We start from the raw sequence: 20,925 nt of genomic DNA, 5'->3' as shown, positions 1-20,925 counted from the left end.
GCAGCTGAAGCAATGTAGTCTCTGCAGCCTGTTAATTTAAAACCCAGTAACAACAAGGGTAGAATTTTAAGACTCATCTAGGGAATGTCATTTAAATGTAATGATTTTTTTTTTATAAGTTAGAAACCCACATGAATAAAGTTGTTGTTGCTGTTTATTTGTTATTAGGCAGTACTGGGAATTGAACCCAGGATGCCACCAATGCTAGACAGGTGCTCTGCCACTGAGGTCTATCTATGATCCTCTTTTCATGTTTTGTTTTGAGATAGAATCTTCTACATTACCCAAGCTGGCTTTGACTTGGCTCTGCAGTCCAAATGGCTCATAAACTTTAGATCTTCCTGTCTCAGCCTCTCAAGTAACTAGTAATACAGGTCTGTGGTACCAGGCCAGGCCCTAGATGAACTGTTTGTGGTGATTAAAATGGTACCATCCTACTATATTCCCCATGTTATGCAGAAATTATGTTACTATGTAAGAATGGACAGATGAGGGTGTGGCATGATATAAGAGTCTCTAATTGCAAATCCCCCTCATCTTGAGGACACAATCTGAGGTTATCTGATATTGCTGGAGCATAGAGGAATAGCTAATTATATATACGACCATGATTGAATGTAATCTTAAGATTTAGTTCCATTCATTCAGTACTTAAAAACAAGTAAGTATATGTCTGTGTGTGTATGTGTAGTAAATGTGTGTGTATGTCTGTGCATGTGCGTGTGCATGCGTGCATGTGTATGTGTGTGTGTGTGTGTGTGTGTGTGTATGTGTGTGTGTATGATGAATGTATATGTGTATATGTGGGTGGGTGTACTTACTTGTACATGTGCATAGTAAAGACCAGAGATAAAAATCTGGTGTCTTTCTCCATATCTCTACACCTTATTTTCTTAGGCAAGGTATCTCATTGAACCAGGAGCTCACCAATTTGGCTAGCTGAACATCACACTCCCTGGGGCCCACTGTCTCTGCATCCTCAGAGCCAGGATTAAAATGTGAATTGCTATGCATAACTTTTTTTTTTAAATGTAATTTCTGGGAATCCAAATTAATGTCTTTATGCTTCACACAAAATGCTTTACCCACCAAACTGTCTCTCCTTTACTGAACACCTGTATCACCTGTGTTCAAGTAACTTTCCCAAGTTCTTCTGGAATCAAAGACACCCAAGAAATCTGTGGATAGATATTTCCACTGACAATGGAGACTAGTCATAGGTCACACAATAGTGTTGACCACACAAGGAGGGCCCTCAGCACAGAGTTAAGTTCACCTAACCTGGTCCCACCCTACCACTGACAAAGGAAGTCAATCAACAGAGGGTGAGGGCAGGAAATGATTTAATGGGATAGGTACTCCTCTGGCTACATTTCTACATATCCAGGGTAAAAGCCCTCATTCCATGCTTCCATTTAACTATAGTGACAGCCCACAGCCATGCTTTACCATGACAGTGACAGCTGTCAGCCACATTTCCACATATCCATAGTGACAGCAAATGTTTGACTAGTCAGTAGAACCCAAACACGCTGTGCATAGGCAAGCATTATTATATATTATCCTTACCTGTCATCTTTTGGATGATGTTTAAAATTCAAGTGTGTAACAACTACCCCCCTTTATAGAAGTGGTTTCAGGAATCCATCATATTCCCAGACTCTTTATTTATTTGCACCTTCTGGGTTGTTTTCTTTCTATTTATTCCATAGCACTTGGTCCTCTCGCATGAACAACAAGGTGCTGATTTCCTGAAGTGCTTATAAAGATCACCTTTTTAAAGAAGAATTGACAGGTGTTAAAATCAGTTGATGCCAAGAGGCAATGATTTCTACTGCCCTCAAATAAAATATTATTATATATCAAAGCTAGACTTGTAATTGGCATTTTTCAAAACTATTCACATGAAAACTAGAGGGTACACTCGAAATACAACAACTGGATTTATTTAATAAAATGAGTATTTTAATTTCCCATCTGTCAGAAAATTTTCAATTTGTCCAAGTGTCAATCTGGGCCAATAGGATAAAATTTACTATGTGTCATAGAATGAACATGATAAAATCTGCAGATAAACACAATCTTTAACCTTGTTGCAAAACACAGAATCATTATTTTAAATACTGTTTTAAATATGCCACTCCAGGCTGGAGTCTTCCATGACTTGGGCTGGAGAACCACTCTCTCAAGTGAGTATGTATTCATCAGAAGAGAGAGATGTGGTTAATATGCACATGCAAACACTGAGCTCTGTGGAGGTCGTTAAAATGATTTCGAAGACAGCATGGGATACAAAGGTGCTGATGAAAGGAAATAAGGTTTCAGTTTAAAGGAAGAGCAGGGACCATTCTTTGCTTCATGCTTTTAAAAATTGCTGAGAAAGATGTGGTCAGTGTTTGTATCACAAAATAAAATGAAAACTATGGTAGACTGTGCATATACAAATTATGTTCATGTAGCCATTTCATGAAGTTCATGTATTTCAAAATATCATACATATATTTATTTATATATACACACATAATCATAAGATTCTAGATAACCTAAAGATAAAATGTAGGTAATGGTAAAAATATTAGTGGAGAATGGTCTTGAAGAGCACCTACTATGTTCCAACTGTCTTGAGTAGGTGCTAAAAATGTGAGTTCCAAAGACAAAGTCCCTGTATAACTAGAATGGATGCAAAGCCAGAGACAATGAAAATAGAAACCATCACGGCAGGAATGAGTGTGAGCTGTAGCCACAGGAGATTCCAGTTACCTGAGCAAGTGGCATCCAAGTAGAATCTCCATAGATAAGTGTTCATGACACAGGTAGAGTGGCTGAGTTGTTCACAGATAGTGTGGGTCTGAGGGGAGTTGATACTGTAGGGGTCTGAAGTGCATTTTCCCCACCTCCACCTAGAAGGAAAGGACAGAGCTTAGAATACAGGCAGAAGGCGACAGCAGAAACCAGAGAACAGAGGGCTTACATTCTGTGAGAAATGTGAAGCCAGGATGATGGGAAAGGCCACGAGCATATCTTTCCAGTCAGAGTCATCCTTGGTGTTTTGGCCATAGCATAAGGAGTAGGTTGAGGACATGGGTGAAACAATTTGTGTGGACACAGTGAGGATGGAAAACTATGGACTAGGACTGGGGAATGGCCTAGACCTGAGACAAGAAGCAATGTAACATGTTTGGGACTGTCACGGCTGTAGACAAATCTTATGTAGTGTGTTCTGAAGCAGTGGGATAAGACTTGGTGTCCTATGATTGGATATCACAAGCTTCTTAAAAAGTTTCAAATAATCATTTTAGCATGTATTAATCATGGGGAAGCTAAAATGAATGAGACATACAACTGCTAATGAAGGCTTAACCTGGAGTTTCAGGAATCCAAGGACATAAAATTGGAAAGGTCACTAGTCTAATCCCAATCTGTTCTCTGGATGTATCAATATTAATTAAAGTCTTTTGGTTTTTAGAGCAGCTTGGAGCCAGACTTGGTGGAGGAACCAATGCCTCCACCTCCTCACAGATGGCTCATCTATACCACTGCCAGAGGTCCCCATAAGTAGAAGAGGGTGATTTCAGATATTTATCCTACATTTGGGAAATGCAAGCTATATGAAGAAACATGGAAGGAGCTGATCCCTTTGCTTCATGGAGAGCTGTGGGAAATCAGTTGTGTTGTCACAAATGTTGGTGCTCATGCTTTGAGATATTATATTCTTAATGAAAATAACAGAACTATAAACACTCCTCAACCTAAGTATAGTTACCTACAGATAAATCCACTTTAAGGTGCAAAGTACTGCAAGTCAAAGTGCATTCAATGCATAATCTTGTTAGAGAATCAAGCACTCAAGTTGAAACACTGCAAATCCAACACTCCTTACCTCAAGCTAAACTGTCCTGAGTCAGTACAGAAGCAAATTCCCAAGTAAGTGGCTGACTTAAGAAAAAAACAGGGCACACTTTTGATTAAAGACCCATGGCTAAGAACAGTAAAAAATGGAAAGAAAATGGGAATCGTATTTTATATTGACTGTAATCAGAAATACTCATAGCCTACAATAGTACCTGAGCTGAAGAGAAAGAAGGGGCCAGGGGAAGGAGATATACAAGGGAAAGTGTGGGTCTCCATGACCCCTCGGGGGCTTCATGTAGAGGCCATTTCTCAGAGCTGACCAGTCAAGGGGCATGGGCAAGCTTCAGGAGTCCCCTCTATGACAATGTATTATAGGACAAGAGATCTTGAGAAGAGAGACAATGTCATCTTCTGAACAGCATGCCTCTAGTGTGGCTGATCAAGAAGAAGCATGGCCAATGTTGATCTGCTCCAGCTGTAGCCAATGCTCAGCTCCTGGGAAACAGGGCCCCTTTTCTTGTGACCCAATGTGGAGTAGGTGTGTTGAGTGACATCAGTACAGACCATACAGCTTGATCAATGATCTTCTGTCCTCTAGGTGAAGCATCAGGCCACAAAATAGCCACTTATAACCCACACATTTCATGCCTTCCAGCCAGCCACATGCTTCTTAGTGGAAAAGTAGTCCAAGAAAAGCCTCCTACTTAGAAAGCAAGAAAGGAAAAGATCAAGTGAGAGCCTTTGATGAACAAGAGACTGACTGTACTTCATTCATTTCCATAGCCCCGCCGAGGACCATGGAATCACCATTGAGCCTGATGTTCTCAAAAGTCTCACATCCATCTTCTTATATGATCATCCACTATTTTTCATGCCCTGTTCACAGTGCCCACTTCACTTTTATCATCTCTTCCAATTAGTATCTTTTGGTATTCCATAACCATTGTTTTTGCCAGGGCTCTGCAGTGCACTGGAACCATAGGATGCCTGGGCATAGATGAGGAAGAAGAGAGTCAGGAGGATTGATTCATGAGGGATTCTATACCTTCATCTGCAAGCTGTTGACTCAGAAAATCCACCAGAGTCATGAAATCCAAGGCCTAAAAACAGGAGAATGGATGCTTCAAGTTCTCAAGTTTAAAGATCTAAGAGGCAGGAGCCTTGATGAGCAAAGGCAGGAGATGGTGGAGGTCCTGGCTCTAAGAAAGAGAGTTATAGTTCTATATGGGTTTTTTATATTCTGTCCCTTTGTGGACTGCATGATGTCCATCCATAATAGCATGGACAGACCTCCTCTTTCTCTCTTCCTTCTTCTCTTGTTCCTTCTCCTATTCTTTACCTCTCCCTCTTCATATTTCCAATCTTCCTCTTCCACCTTGTTCTAGTCTTCTTTCTCCTTATTTTTTTTTCTTTTTTAGATAAGTTTCAGCTCTACAGCCCAGATTTTCCTGAAACTCACAAATATCCTTCTGCTACAGTTGTCTGAAGGCTATGAGTGTAGGTACTCAGCCCCAACTTCTCCAATTTCCATTTTCTCCTCTTTACTCCCAGCATTCCCAGCTATTGAGGACCATTCTTTCTTACTAGCTAAGGAGCTATATGGCATTTCACAGTCCAGTCAGAGTGACACACAAAAGCAGGCATCACAGCCTCAAAGTTGACAGGATAAAGACACATGCCAGCATCTCAATAATCACTCACTACTAGCACAAGAGAACACTGCTTCCCTTTGTCATACATAAAACAATATTTCAGTAAAATGTGCAGTCCTCTAATGGTGTGCTCAGGGAGCTCTTGTCAGGAGACTGTCTCCTCACAGCTCTCCCCACAGGGCAGTCCCATTATCCAGAAGCGCATATCAGTTAGGAAAGGCCTGTCAAACAGGACGCTTATGAAAAGGATCCACCCCAAGCTTGGTGAGGGCTCCTGTGTGAGAAAGAACAGCTCATGGCACAGGCTGGCCTTCAGTTGCTGTCCATAAACACTCTGTCTTTTGTTTAAATCTTTCAGCAGTTTGCTGGGATGTCATTTTAAAGAAGTTATAGTATGTATATTCTTGAGAGCCAAACTCTTATTTTCTGGGGCTCTGAGTTGGTATGGCAGTGATTAGAATATAAGCAAGAAGGGATCATCTGTGGACCCAGTCAACCTCTGTTGACTTCCTTCCTGCTGAGCTGCAGCCTTAAGAGCTCCTTGCTGTTTGCACAAGGCCTGGGGACTCCTCCTCAGCTCATATGGATGCTAACCAAATGGATTAGGGTGAGCCCGAAGGCCTCATTTTAACCAGTTCACAAGAGCAAATGTTCTATTTTCAAATACTGATTTATTCTAAGATCCTGGTGGGGAGAATGTCCACATGGGAACCCTGGGATGCCAGGAGCATGGTTTAGCCGACCCTCCAGGCCATCAGGCAGTGTGGAACTTCACTCCCAGAGAGACATTTGTACTGGTGCCTTGTGTTATCAGGGGAGTGGAGAGCAATATGCTTGGATAAGATGACATTTTTATGAAGACACATCTCTAAAGGATACATGTGGGAAAAGTCAACCACCCCAGCTCTGTAGACACAGACTGATGAAGCCCCTGTGGGCAGACCAACAAAGCTGTTTCTCTGGAAATCATCTAGGCATGCTCAGATACATAGACAATTGTGTAGTTTGGTGCTCCAATGGGTATCAGAGAAAAACTGAAAAACATTAACCTTGAAAAATGTTTAAATTCTGTGTGACTACATTCCTACTTTATTCATGACATTATTTCAATACAACAGACATCAGGTAGCCATCCTACTGCTCAGAGTAGGTGTGGGGTGGGCATCCTACTATGCACAGTAAGTGTGAGGTAGGTGTTTTACTACACACAGTAGGTATAGGGTAGACATCCTACTACACACAGTAGGTGTGGGGTGGGCATCCTACTGCACATACTAGGTGTGGGTTTGGCCTCCTACTATGCACAGTAAGTGCGAGGTAGGTGTTTTACTACACACAGTAGGTGTAGGGTAGGCATCCTACTGCACAGAGTAGGTATGGGGTAGGCTCCCTACTATATGTAGTAGGTGTAGGGTAGGTATCATTCTGGACACAGCAAGTGTTGGGTAGGTATCATATTGAATACAGTAGACTCCAGGTAGGCGGTTTCCTGCATAAGGTTCAGGGAATGTTTTTAGAATATTCAGTAGTGCTGCTTTAGTCACATGTTCAGAAGGCAACATGTAAAACTGTCTTAGTAATCCCATAACACCTGGCTCTGCAAATGAATAAAGTGTATGTTCAGTGGTCATCTTAGTAAATAGAAAAAAAAAACATTAAGCAAATTCAGTCAGTCTAGGAATGAAAGATACTACATTTTTCTCTTATCCCCGTGTCATTGACTTTGTAGAGACATAAAAATCATCGGTGGAAGGGTGACAGGAGAGTTGAGTGGAACTGCACAGAGGAAATGGGAGGGCAGTGAGGTGATGGGGTGCTCAAGGGACACTATGTACTCACTCAACGATGGCTTTATGTTTCCCTGTATTGTAAAAATTGAAAAACAAACAGGAAAAAAAGAGAGTACACTTTCCTCTGTCAGTGAACACACTGGTCCTACCTTAAATGAAGCCCTGTGTTCTTCATGTGCGTCACAAGCAGAGGGTTGGGTGGGTCAGAAACAAACCTGGAGGAAGGGATCCATGCTTCTCCAAGCCTGGGAAAGCAATGGAGGGTGGATGCCTCTATGCAGGGCAGGTGATGCTCCCTCTGCTCAGAACAGGAATGGCAGGAAGTGGTGTATCAAACTAGTTCCTCAGATTAAAACTGGTATTTTAAATCTGTAACATTTGTCTTTCTCTTCTCTGTCCCAGGATCCATGACAGTACAAATGTACTGCAGGTTAACCACTTAAACACTGCCTCAGAATTGTCATTCAGGTTCCAAGGACAGCCTCAGCCCTAGCTGGTTTTACCACAGAATTAGGAAAACACGAAGAAGTGGTGACTGTTTTTATTTATGATTCTCTGACTCACTCTACTTTTTATTGCTTCAAATGTAGTATTTTTATCTGCCTATGTCAAAATCCCTCCAGTTATGTTGATGGATTTCTTTCTAAACTAGCATTTGTCTTTATTTGCCATGAATTATCTTCCAACTGATTCTAAGGAGAATAATACATTAATTTCTGTTCTTTCCAAAAACCTAAACACAAGTTACCACATGCATTAGAGGTACAGTGGTTGAAGATTTCTGAGATACTAGGAGGCATTCCTATCTGAGAAGCTTCCCTCCCATTGAATGTTAATTTTGATTGAATTTAAATTCTGGGTCTTTCTTATTTATTTTTTATTCGCTTATTCATTCACTTATGTATTTATTTTACTAACTCTTGGAGGTAGAAGCTATAAATGATCACACAAAGTCCATCAGAAGGGCTGTTTCCCTTCTTGCTCTCTCCCCAGGTCTGTGAAGCTCTGACATTATGTTTCCAGGCCCTTAAAGAGGTGGGACGGACCAGGAATGGCCTTTATAGAGGAAGGGGTGGGAGTAGATAGACCTAGAATGAGTTTCTAGAAAAGTTGGAGGCATATTTTTTTCATGGAAATTTTGGGGATTAGTACAGTTGTTTGGCACCTTCTGTGGATGTGTTTATATTGGGGAATTGTGCACACATGTTTACATATGTAGGTGTGGGGTGGGCATCTTACTACACATAGTAGGTGTGGGGTAGGTGTCATTCTGGATGTAACAGGTGTGGGGTAGTATTGTATTGAATACAATAGACTAAATGCTATTTTAGAAAGAAATCAATTAACATGTGTGTGGAGGCTATAGGTCAACCTGGGCATGTTCTTCAGAAGCTATCCATATTGGTTTTTAAGGTGAAGTATCTCCCTGACCTGCAGCTCACTGACTAGGTTTGACTTGTTGGCCAGTAAGACCAAGGAATGTCTGTCTTCACCTTCTTGGTGCTGGGAACACAATTGTGGGATCCCACACTTGGCTTTTCCAGTGTGCATGCTGGGGATCCAAATTCAGATCCTGAAGTTTGCATAGTGAGCATTTTACTAGTGAGTTATCTCGCCAGCTCTTGTCAATATTTTTTATTTGTTTGTTTTGGTGGTGATGGTGGTGGTGGCAATGGTTGGTGTGTGTGTGTGTGTGTGTGTGTGTGTGTGTGTGTGTGTGTGTGTGTGTGTGTGTGTGTGTGTGCTGGGAATGGAATCCAAGACCTTGGCCATAAAGGGGAAGCCTCACCACTGACATACATCCCTATAGTTTTAAATTCTGGAGAAATAAAGGCAAACGAAGAACTCAGGCATAGCTTATGTGTTTTGCCTGAGCTGGTGAGAGACCTATTTGCAAAGGCCGTGTCCTTTTGTCTCTGACAGCCTGCAGTATCACAGCAGATCAGGGAATATATTGGGATTCTTAAAAGGCCCAGCTGTGTTGATAAGGCAGAGTATTGGCTTCCTATGAAACAGTGATGCTAGTGACATGCCATCATACCTTCATCTAGTCATGCCTGACAGCTTTAAATGACCAGGCTGTTCTACCACCAGTCTTCGGGTCCTGGCCTTTGGCCCAGCCTAGGTGCACTGCAGGCAAATGACACACAGTAAATGAAGAGACATGTTTACACAGGAATCTACAAGAGAATGTCTAGTGGACTTACCCTTCACTCTCCACATTTGGAAGCTATGGACATGCACTCCAGTAGGTGATAGATGTGGAAGCTGGGGTACCTGGAGCATGGATCATCACTCAGCCCCATAAAGGCCATGTAATCCCAGCCACATCATATTGTGAGAAGGCAAAATGGGCTGCAGAAAGAGCCTGTGGGTCTCTGTGGTGAGGATGCAGAATGTGGCTTCCCACTCTAACAAATGGGTTACTCTGGTGGGGGACACAATGGAACAAGATTGTCCCTGTGAGCAGACAAGTAGAGCTGGGAACTCTGCACTGTATGTCCACTGCTTATGTGAATCGAAGATTATCCTGAACTGGTAAAGGTTTTTTTTTTCTTTTTTCCTTGAGAATTCTGTAGAAGAAAATATGGAGGTGATAAAAGATACATTGATACATTTTAATGAAGCTGGGCTGCCCTTGAGGGGAACATGGACACTGACCATCTGCCTACTTAAAGGTGTGGCATCTCCTGCACTCCTGAAGTGTGACCTTCTAAGGCTGTATGTCATGGTGAAAGGAAGACACTAGTGTTGGCTTCCCACCTGCATCCCTGAGCTCTGTTCCCTTCCCCTCATCAGCCTCCTCTATGTGAGAAAAGTGTAATACATTTGTTTAAGGCAGCATTTGTGGACTTTTTTGGCGTGTTAGTGGACTTGTGGCCAAATGAAATCCTGATACTCATGGGAAATCAAATTCAGAGTTCTGTGTGACATGTTACCCATGACCTATGTAAAAGTGAATTCTTCACCTGTGATTTTACTTAGGTATTTTAAGCTAGTGAACTTTATCAGCATGTTTATCATATGCTTTGCAAACTCCAGACATTCCTCTGTGGTTATTTTGGAGGGATGTGTGTAATGAACTAACTTTGGTCTTTTTTGTGCATAAATCTTTGCTTTCATCTGAATCAGAGACTGTAATTGAGAAGCTTTTCAGCTTCCCCCTGGATCCTGCATACATTACATATTTATCAAAACCTTTATTGACAGAGGTCAGGGGGTCATCTGAATTAGTTGTTCATTCATACATTCATTTTGTAGGACAGTCTTTGTACTGAAATTCAGTATTCATATGGTCTAGAAAAGATGGATTCTCAGGGGAAGAATAGATTCTTCTCACACCGCCATGTGTGCACATCAGACACAATATTCACTCCCTTGGGTCCCCAGAGAAGGGGATAGACCGTGGAAGCTCATCATGGTGTAGGTTTCCACTTTCTAGAGCCTGCTTCTCTCACTTCCTGTGTGCTCACAGATCCCTCTGTTCTGACTCAGGTTCTAAATTGCCCAGAGATTCTTCACTTTCTCATCTCAGCTGTGCTTTTCAGTGCTAGACTGATGGTTCATTTGGATTGCACTAAAAAGTCCCTGACTGCCAGGGGCAGAGCATCTGTCCAGATCCCTCCTCACATGTAACTCTGCAGACTCTCCTCTCAGAGAGGTGCAGAGGAGGAGAGAGGAGAAGAGCCTTCTTTCTTAACTGGAAAGAGGAGTGGCTGTCCCCCAATGCAGGTCACCTCTCATTCTCAATCTCCTAACCAACAGCAGAAAGATTCAGCATCCAGAACAATCTTATAGGTTCTCCACCACTGGCTCCCTCTCAGTAACTCACAGTCAGATGAAAGGGGCATTTTGCTTATCTGAAAAAATCCTTTCCTCTTTAGGTTTTCATTTTCAATACAAAGAATCAGAAACTCCTGGTGTAAGACTAGATGGTTGAAGTTAATGAGGAAAGCAAGTGGAACGGCCCTATAAGGGACACTTCACTCATGAACAAGGGAAGACAAGACAGCTAGAGAAACCAACTTGTAGCATGGTAGCTTCCCAGGCCAGGCATCTCCTCTGGATCGCACACCTGCCCCACTAACCGGGCTGCTGGGTGTGTTAAATACAAGCACCTTGAGGGCAGAGCCTGGTCTATGTGCTCAGATCCTATACCCTGAAACCTTAACAAATACTACTGCAAAATGATTGTCAACAGGCTGGAGAGATGGCTTAGTGTTGCACTATGTGCTATGCTTGTAGAAGGCCTGACTTTGGTTCCTAGTACTCATGGCAGGAGGCTCACCACCACCTACAATTATAGTTCCAAGGGGCCAGATGTCCTCTTCTGGCCTCCATATCCATTACACCTACATTCACCACCATCTGCCCATTACATATATACAAATATAATATAATAAAAAATAGAATAAATATAATAAAATTTTAAATTAATGAAATTAAAAAAAATGTTTGTAATAGACTAGAACATTCTGCAAGGACTAGAATCTTGTTAGAGTAAAAGTGCACCTCACACATAAGCAAGACCATGGCTATGCCTGGCCAAGCTTCTCAGAGATCTTCATACATAGACAGTGGCAGGTGACAAGAGGAGTGCTCAAAACAGAAAGGGTGTGGCTCTGCTGCCATTCTGAAAGTGTATCTCCCGGTAGTGTGAAAGGACAGGTTCACAGTGATGAGTTTCACTGAGTATCTGCATGCCGCTGGATTAGTTCTAAAACCTTTGGAGACCTTTAAAAAAGAGCAGTCTACAAACCCCATAGAGGATGGGAAGGATGGAGGGGAGTAAAAAGGAATGGAGAGAGAAGAAGGAGGTGCATCTAGCTTCTGAGACATCTCCATTCTTAGGAAGAAGGACGCCATGCATACAGAATTGCCCAAACACAGCACTTGCCCCAGTTCACTCTGAGCCAAATATGAGTGACAGTGATGTAGAACATGATCCAGTTTCTGTGTATATCACTTACCATTGTAAAAGCCATTAGCTGAATTTTTATAACCACAGAATGTTTTAAAAGTAACAAATCAATAAATGTGGGCAAGTTACAGCAAAGCAGGGACTCTGGCAGAGGTTCTCGGTGCTGTGTGATGGTACTCCTGGCTCTGCGGTTGGTAAAAGTTTGTGGTTTGCAAAAGGATACATGCCAAAAAATTTAGCTAACAGTCACAAGGATGTTAGGTCAGATGCAGGGGTGGGTGACAAGTGGCTACTGAGGGCTTGAAAGACAGTGTGAGGGGACTTGGGTTTGTCAGCTGTGGTACTCAGATTACCCATCTTCTTGAAGTTCTAGTCAGCCAATCGGATCATCGGTGCCAATGCTGGCTTTGGGGGTAGACTTCAGATACAAAGACAAGTGGCATTTAGACAGAATAGAGGGGGTATGTTTGAGCAAGAAGGGTCTGTAATGTCCAGCTAACCCTTGTCACCTTTGGCTGGGATGAGGACCTTCAAATGGAGAGTCAGTCCATAGTGGTAGATTCTGACTCAGAAAACATGAGCAATACACACAGGTCAGCAAGTAGCCACTTGCAGGTGCCTGGTTTGAGACAGCTGGCAGACTCCTAAAGGGTCAACTTGAAGGAACAGGGATGCCTCTAAACCAACGAGGCCCTGGTATGATCATGCTGAATGGAGAGCATATGATAAGGAATACAAGGTGGAGACAGATGTCACCGAAATGGTCTTTCATCTGCCTGATGTAGGCTGAGAGGTAAGGAGGTCAAGGCAGGTACAGAGACTGTGCAGCAGGATGGGTGGTCATACTTCCCACTGGTGACCAGATTTACATGGATGCTACACATGCCCAGCAGTGTTGTATCAAAGTAATAATTGTGGCCTGGTTGGATCGGGGGTATAAGTTTATTTGGGTAGAATTGTATTTTGTAGTTCAAAACCTGTTAATCTACTAATTATCAGAGGTTATCATAACTTGGAATAGCATTTCTCAGAGGTTTTCCTTCTCAGTCCCCCTCACCTACCTGTTTTTGTGGTTCCTCTTATACGCTTTCTAGAATGCTGTCTGAGGGCACCATCTCATTTCTACAAATGTATTGCTCTCACCAGATTCCACCCAAGATCAGGAGAAATGGGAACTGCAAGGACAAACTCAGTTGTCAGTTCACTGTTTTGATTTATTTGTGTCTCAGAACTGTTATATCAGCTTTCAGAAATGCTCACCTACATTCAGGGAGTAGCGAAACCCACTGGTGTTTTATTATGTGACTGTTTATAGGTACAATGTAAAGTATTAAAGAAAAATAAAATTTAGTAGGAAGAATGTCAAGCCTGAAATATCTTATAGAAAAGATACAAAGATGCTCCCAAATAAATGCTTAAAACATTTAGAAAAAAATCAGGTGAAAATTGAAAGTGGGGAAAATTTTTAGCATAGCTAAAGGTGATTATTAAAAATTATGTCAACAGATTATCATGGAGACCACAAGAGACTTGGGCACAGATATTTTCAGGAGACAGGAGAGCCATCTCAGCAAACCACTGAAGTCATACTAGCCCATGGCTCTTCACTCTGTAATCACGTTTCCAGGGAAGGATATGCTCCTAGCTTTTGTTTTCTCTAAGGACTTGAATCTTTTATTCAAGTGTGAATTATATTTCCAAGAGAACATATCAAAGCTGTCTCCAGCCTGTTACAATCCATTTGGATGGAGGCTTGATTCTATCTGTGTGGAAAGAGGTTTGACACCATATCTGTAGAAAGAGGTTCGTCTTCATCTCTGGAAGCAGAGGTTTGATGCTGTGTTAATCAGTGCATCCAGGTTCCTCTTCTTTTCTTTTGATTCCTTCAAATAATCTCATCAAGCAGCAAAGATTCCCTCCTGAGTATGACACAGTCCTCAGGGGCACTAATTTGAGGCACCGTTGCAAGGTTCTGCATAAGGTAACAATGCAAACTGAACTAACCAAGTCCCCACAGAAGGAAAACTTCACATTGTGGTAGTTGAAGTTCCTTGGAATCTGCCTCACTGGTAGTTGCTAGACCTTGTTAACTATTTGCAGAGGGTGTGTCAGACATGGGTTCTTCTGGGGGCAGCTCATCAGGCCTGCCTCTAGATAGGATCCTTTGTATTTTTGGCAGGAGAGACAGGCAGATATCCTCTGACCCTTAGCACAAGTGACTCACAGGCAGATATGCCCTGACCCTTAGCACAAAGAGCTTACAGGCAGACTTCCCTTGACCCTTAGTGCAGGGGCTCATAAGCAGTTGGCTCTCAAGACTATTTTGCAAATTAATAAATGGAGACTACCCCTCAGCTGATAGCTTCTGTATCGTTAACCTCTGAGATAATGTCTGTAAACTCTGAATAGATCTGCCGTGTTCATACAGTGATGCTTTGAGGAAAGAGGTCCAAAGGCATATTTCCTTCTAAGATTGTAAGCAGGTTCACTCTGCACCAGTAGTTGTTTTACTGTTCACTTAAGAGGAAGAATATTCAAATAGATTAGACTGATTTAAATATCCTGGTGGTCTTGAATGATCTTACTCGCCTTGATCATAGCTAGAAGCATAGATGAAAAGTAAATTAATGGCTGTGTCTTAGTCTGAGCATGACAGATAGAAGGCTGGACATGCTGGAAGGAGGCATGTGTTGTCTGGCACATCTGCACAGCCATGTGCCCCTTTTATCCTGGATTTTATAATAAAACACTAGAAGAATTGAGAATCTCCTTGAAACTGTTTATACAAACAATGTTTAAATGCCAAAGGAAACAGCTCTTTTTTTGTGAATTTGTGTCGTCCATCCACCATGTTCTTTAAGAAGTATTCAGTGGCTTGTTTATTTCTCTCTCCTCAGAAATTGAGAAGGGAGGCTGTGGGGACCCTGGCATCCCAGCCTATGGGAAGCGGACTGGAAGCAGCTTTCTGCATGGAGACACGCTCACCTTTGAGTGCCAGGCGGCTTTTGAGCTGGTGGGAGAAAGAGTGATCACTTGTCAGAAGAACAACCAGTGGTCGGGCAACAAGCCGAGCTGCGTATGTGAGTACCACCCATAGGGGTCTGGCATCAGTTATGGAGGAAGGGGAGTGTGCCAGAGAGATAGCCTTGGTGGCAGCTCAGGGCTTCCTGTTTCCTCACCCTGCAAACAACAGCTCATGTCTTGATCCTGTCTGCTAAGAATAGCTGAGCCTTTTGTTTGAAAGGATAAGACATCTACCACTATCTCCATCAAGAACTCACAGGGACTTGGTCACCTTAGGCAGCACCTGAATATCAGTTGGTTGTATGAGCCAGGTGGCAGTAGATATTTGAAATTCAGTTAGAGAGTCAACTGTACTGTTTCCGACATCACAATTTAAGTACCACATCCACAGGGAATTGGTTTCATTTATAAATAAACATAGCAACAACATTTTTTTAGCTGAGCCGATAGAATTGTTTTTAGATACACTGATACTCAGTTATCTATGGGTTCTAGCTATGCTATGGAATTGAACATTTTTCTTACAGTTGTGAAGGAGAACACATTTTTCTTTCAGCACATAGAGCTCAGAGTAGTTGGACTATTGTGAGCCCCCAACAGTGGGATGGTCATTCCAAGTTCTCTGTAGTCAGGTTCATATGGCAGAGCTTTAGGTCTGTGTGAAACTGTATGAAATTATCTTCATGCCCCACAGTTTCGTGTTTCTTCAACTTCACGGCATCCTCTGGGATTATCCTCTCACCAAACTATCCTGAGGAATATGGCAACAACATGAACTGTGTCTGGTTGATTATATCTGAGCCCGGGAGCCGAATTCACCTCATCTTCAATGATTTTGACGTGGAGCCTCAGTTTGACTTCCTTGCTGTCAAAGATGATGGAATTTCTGACATCACGGTCCTTGGGACTTTCTCTGGCAATGAGGTGCCTGCACAGCTGGCCAGCAGTGGACACATAGTACGCCTGGAGTTTCAGTCAGATCACTCCACAACTGGCAGAGGGTTCAACATCACCTACACCAGTGAGTGGGCCACACAAGCGCCTCTTCACACCCCAGTGTTCACCTGTACATGAGCTAAGAGTTCAAGGCTGATACCTCAGGACGATAAAGAAATGTCCCAAGTAGCAAAATTATATGTTATCCTGATACACAAAAAAGGGATCGCTCTATGTGGGCTGTGCTTTAGACACCTAGAGTAGAGGTTGGAGCTTTCACATAGCTCTCTCTCTCTCTCTCTCTCTTTCTCTCTCTCTCTCTCTCTCTCTCTCTTTCTCTCTCTCTCTCCCTCTCTCTCTCTCCCTCTCTCTCTTTCTTTCTTTTGCTCCTTCACCCTCTCTTTTTCTTTCTCTCTCTCCATCAATCCATTCATCTGCCTATTTATTACTCATTTCCCATGCAACCATCTATCCATGCTCAATTATCTGTCTGTCCTTTCAGCCACCTCTTATTGATTCATCTGTCCACTCATTTATCCATCTGTCATTTCTCATCCATCCATTATTCATTATTCATACATTCATTAACCCATCTATTTATTCATTCATTTATCCATCCATCTATCCTTCCATCCACCCACTATACATCCATTCATCTATCTATCCACATACCCATCTATCTCTTCTCATATCCATACTTTCATACATCCTTTATTACCTATGGGTCCTTCAACACTCATCCATCTATACATTCATTCTTTATTAACCATTCATCCTTCATTATCCATCTATCCATATACTTTTACCCGTTTGTTTACGCATCATTCATTGTATCTAATTGCCCTTCAATCCATCCACCCTCCCATTCATCAAGCAATATATTTACCTATAAATGCATGCTCTACAGAACAATACATTGTGATAGAAACACATTGGTGTATCAGATATCAAGCACTAGGGATAAGAATAATGGTGCCTGGAGAGACTTTGTAAATATTTATTTGGCAGTTAACTTCCCTTTGCTTCAGTTTTTTGTAAAACATTTGAAATTATGAAAGTAAGTATGAGGTAATGCTGAGCTATTCATTGTTTAGAATTTATCCATATTTATTTTAATCAGTGTTACAGTAACTGTGGGATATAAGCTTAATATTTTTCATGTTTTAAACAAAATAGACAGGTCTAGATCATAAGATTTCTGCCTCTTATCACATGGCTAGGCTAAGAGAAGAGCTCTAACAGGTCAGAGTTCTCCTGAACTCCCTACTTTCCACCTGTGCTGTGTTCTTCCAGTTCTACTAGCAACATGCCATGGAGATGATAGGCACAGGGCTTCATCACTTTACATCTCCCTCTTCCTCTCCTCTCTTACACTGATATCCAATTGGCTTGATACATCCATCTATGAATAATGGATATGAAATTTTGTTACATTGTTGTTTTATAAATATGATGTTTCCTTTTCCAGGACATGTAATTAGTATTTAAACATCTTTATTTTATTGACTTTTCTCTCTCATGCTTTAGCATTTGGTCAGAATGAGTGCCACGACCCTGGGATTCCTGTGAATGGACGGCGTTTTGGAGACAGGTTTCTGCTGGGAAGCTCTGTATCTTTTCATTGTGATGATGGCTTTGTGAAGACCCAGGGTTCTGAGTCCATCACCTGCATTCTGCAAGATGGGAATGTGGTCTGGAGCTCAACTGTCCCTCGCTGTGAAGGTGAGCCTGTAACTCAGCCCTTCGGAAGGATAGCAAACAGACTGTCACTTTCCCAGGCTTCCTTAACAAAGACTCACAGAGGTGGTTCAAATGTGGAACTCCCTTCATCTGTGTCTATAAGCTGGACATCTAAGACCAAGGCTTTACTCAGGCTGGTAGCTCTGAGAGGAGATTCAAAAGCAAAATCAATATGAGATTATGATCGAAGGTTTAAAAAGTGGTAATGAGGTAGATTATTTGCAAGGCTGTGGGGGAAACCCTGGTGTCTCCTGGCTGTGCCATCAAGAATAGTTGATGACAGCATCCCAGAGTAAATTTATGCTGAGCCCTACAAATCCTTTTGTGTTTTGAGCCATGACCTGTATTTTCAGAATAATAGAACAATACCACCAAATAGTCTATCAACAATAAATGGTGCTGCCAATGAATGTCATTTGTACAACTGTCAGAGCAAAGACTTAGAACAGGAAAAGCTCAACCATGAGGTTTGTTTAGGTAATTAGGTTGTATCTAAATGCCAGGGCTCATCCACCACTGCAAACTTTGTAAGATCTAAATAACATTAATGAAATCTTATCAGGTGAAAGGATGGATGTCACAAAACCATGGGTGCTAAGAAAACCATTTAAAATATAGCTGTGCCCCTTAAAATACCACCCAAACATATAATTCAAATGAGTCATGATGTACCATGGCTGAAACATTTGAATAAGTAGTAGCTTAAATTAACAGAATGCTAAAAGGTATTAAGAGCTGTTTATTAATTAATATTATGAGTAAATATTTCCCCTTGATCTCTATTTCTCCTGTTTTTCTAATGTTAATATGTGTTTCTTTTTAATAAGTAAATAGAAAGTGTTATATAAATTGAGGATTACTATCCTATCCAAATCCATCACCTATACTCTACAAAGCAGAAACAAGCATGGCATATTGTCACCAGTCCTGTGACCTGCAGGAGGTCTAAGCTGAACTTGACTCAGTATGAAGACTAAGCTCTGAATGGCAGCCAATAGCATAGTGGCCTTGTCCTGCCCTAGTCCCACCTCCAGAGTTGTTCATTGATATTTTAGGGGTGTGTCTAGTCAGGGTGGACTTATCCTGCCCTAGTCCCGCCTCCATAGTTGTTCATTGATATTTTGAGGGTGTGTCTAGTCAGGGTGGACTTATCCTGTGCTTGTGTCACCTCCATAGTTGTTGCTTTATAAATAAAAAGTATTGAGAATTTTATCTATGCATGTAATACATTTTTATCAAGTCCACTTCTTATTCCCTCCCCTACAATTCTATCTACCACCTATCACTTTTCCCTCCCAACTTCATCTACTCCTTTTCTGAAGTCCACGGCAGAATGTGTCTAACTAGGTCCTGGTCTTTGCCTTTTGGGGCTGTGGTGAAATGTAGAACAGTGTTCTAGTTGCTTCCATAAATTGTCTACCACTTTGGTGAGCTACAGATACGACCTATAGGTATAAATGAACAACACTAAATAACAGAACTCAAAACAAAATTCACCAGAATAAAAGAACTTTGATTTATCAAACACATACCATGTAACTTTTGAATGTCACATTTTATAGAATGTTGAGACATAGCAGTTTTTAGTCCTCCATAGCATGTACTGTGGTTTGATGACATGGGCAATCCTGTTTGCAGACACTGTTCCAGCCAAGCATTTCTGTTGACTTTGAAGCATGAATGATTTATTGAGAAGGATGTTTAAGATAACAAGGCTCTAGCCTCTGCTCTTGTATGCCCACAATTATCCTTGTGCCTCCATGGGCAATAGACTGTGTAGGAATACATTGTAAGCTGCTAGGTGAGCATTTGCCTGAGAGGACAAGGGGAGTAAATGGGCCGGATCAAGGCAGGGATGAGAAGCCTGGGAAAAGGAGAAACTGTCAATTATATTAAAAGTTGGTGAAGGACTCTTCCTCCTTTAGGAAGAGCCAGGCCTAACCCCATGAAGTGGAAGGCACATTCTAGCTGAGTTTGTTTAACAAAGCAAATCTTAGAGAGAGAAATGGTGATAGGTGAGAGAGGCTGGAAGATTCCCTACTCAAGGAAACCCAAGAAGTGACTGCAAATGAGCCTCTGGCAGGGTAGGTGGATACTCTGATAACAGCTGAAGAGAGTCTCCAATTGATGCATCTGCTGAAAGCTAATAAAGTACAGCTTTATTCAGATGGAAGCAGACCAGGAAGGAAGAAAAGGCAAGGCAGGAGGAAGTGAGCAAGAACAGCAAGTTGCCTAAGAGGGATAAGAAGAATTCCATGCCCCTTACAAGATGTGGACTCTCTCATGCCTTACAGAATATGCATCCTCTTGTGCCCCTTACAGAATGTTCTGTGCAAGCAGTGTCAAGCCCCGTACAAAATAGTTCAGTACAACGAATCCCATGGTCTCATAGAACACTCCTGTTCCTTGTATTTCTCAAGGACTGACTCTTTAAATAACTCACATTGTTAGCTACAAAACAAAAATAAACAAAATAAAATTAATGTAAGCCACAGGGCTTTCCATATTGGAATTAAAGTGCCATGAATAATAATAAGAAGAAAATATGTAAAAATGTAAAGGTGCCCTTTAATTAATTGTGAATGAAAGAGAAATTTAGACCCCAAGTCCCAGCCCACCTAGAACGATGCACAATGGAAATCTCAGGAAGAATACAAAGCACATATACAGATGTGAGGCCATACACCCAGATGTGAGGCTGTACATTAAGAAGTGAAGAATACCTGAATGTAAGAAAATACATGCAGAAAGCACACCTAGATGTGAGGGAGCATATCCAAATGGGAAGGCTATGCCAAGATTTGAGGAAACACATTTAGATGTGAGAAAGCACACCCAGATGTGACAGAGCACACCCAGATTTGAGGCAGCACACCTAAGTCCATGCTCAAACTGTAATATTTTGGGGCATCCAAAGAAGGACAAAAAAGATAACAATCTAGAAACTGACTAATAATTCAAAAGAAAGAAAAAAAACAATGAGAGGTTTATGCTAATAATAGCCAACATT

At 41.7% G+C, this 20,925-nt stretch overlaps 1 protein-coding gene across 1 annotated transcript in view; it reads left to right on the top strand.

The window, feature by feature from the left end:
• Csmd1 (CUB and Sushi multiple domains 1) overlaps window positions 1-20,925 on the top strand; it is a 600,818-nt gene that overhangs the window by 252,787 nt on the left and 327,106 nt on the right. Inside the window, exons 8-10 of the mRNA XM_036209300.1 lie at window positions 15,113-15,295; window positions 15,934-16,260; window positions 17,703-17,897. Coding sequence (XP_036065193.1) covers window positions 15,113-15,295; window positions 15,934-16,260; window positions 17,703-17,897 — 705 coding nt within the window. The remainder of the gene's footprint in view (window positions 1-15,112; window positions 15,296-15,933; window positions 16,261-17,702; window positions 17,898-20,925) is intronic.

Source organism: Onychomys torridus, chromosome 17 (assembly GCF_903995425.1).
Source record: "Onychomys torridus chromosome 17, mOncTor1.1, whole genome shotgun sequence".
Classification (NCBI taxonomy): Eukaryota; Metazoa; Chordata; class Mammalia; order Rodentia; family Cricetidae; genus Onychomys; species Onychomys torridus.
Note: the sequence above shows the minus strand (reverse complement) of the source record. Positions and strands in the feature narration are given on the sequence as shown.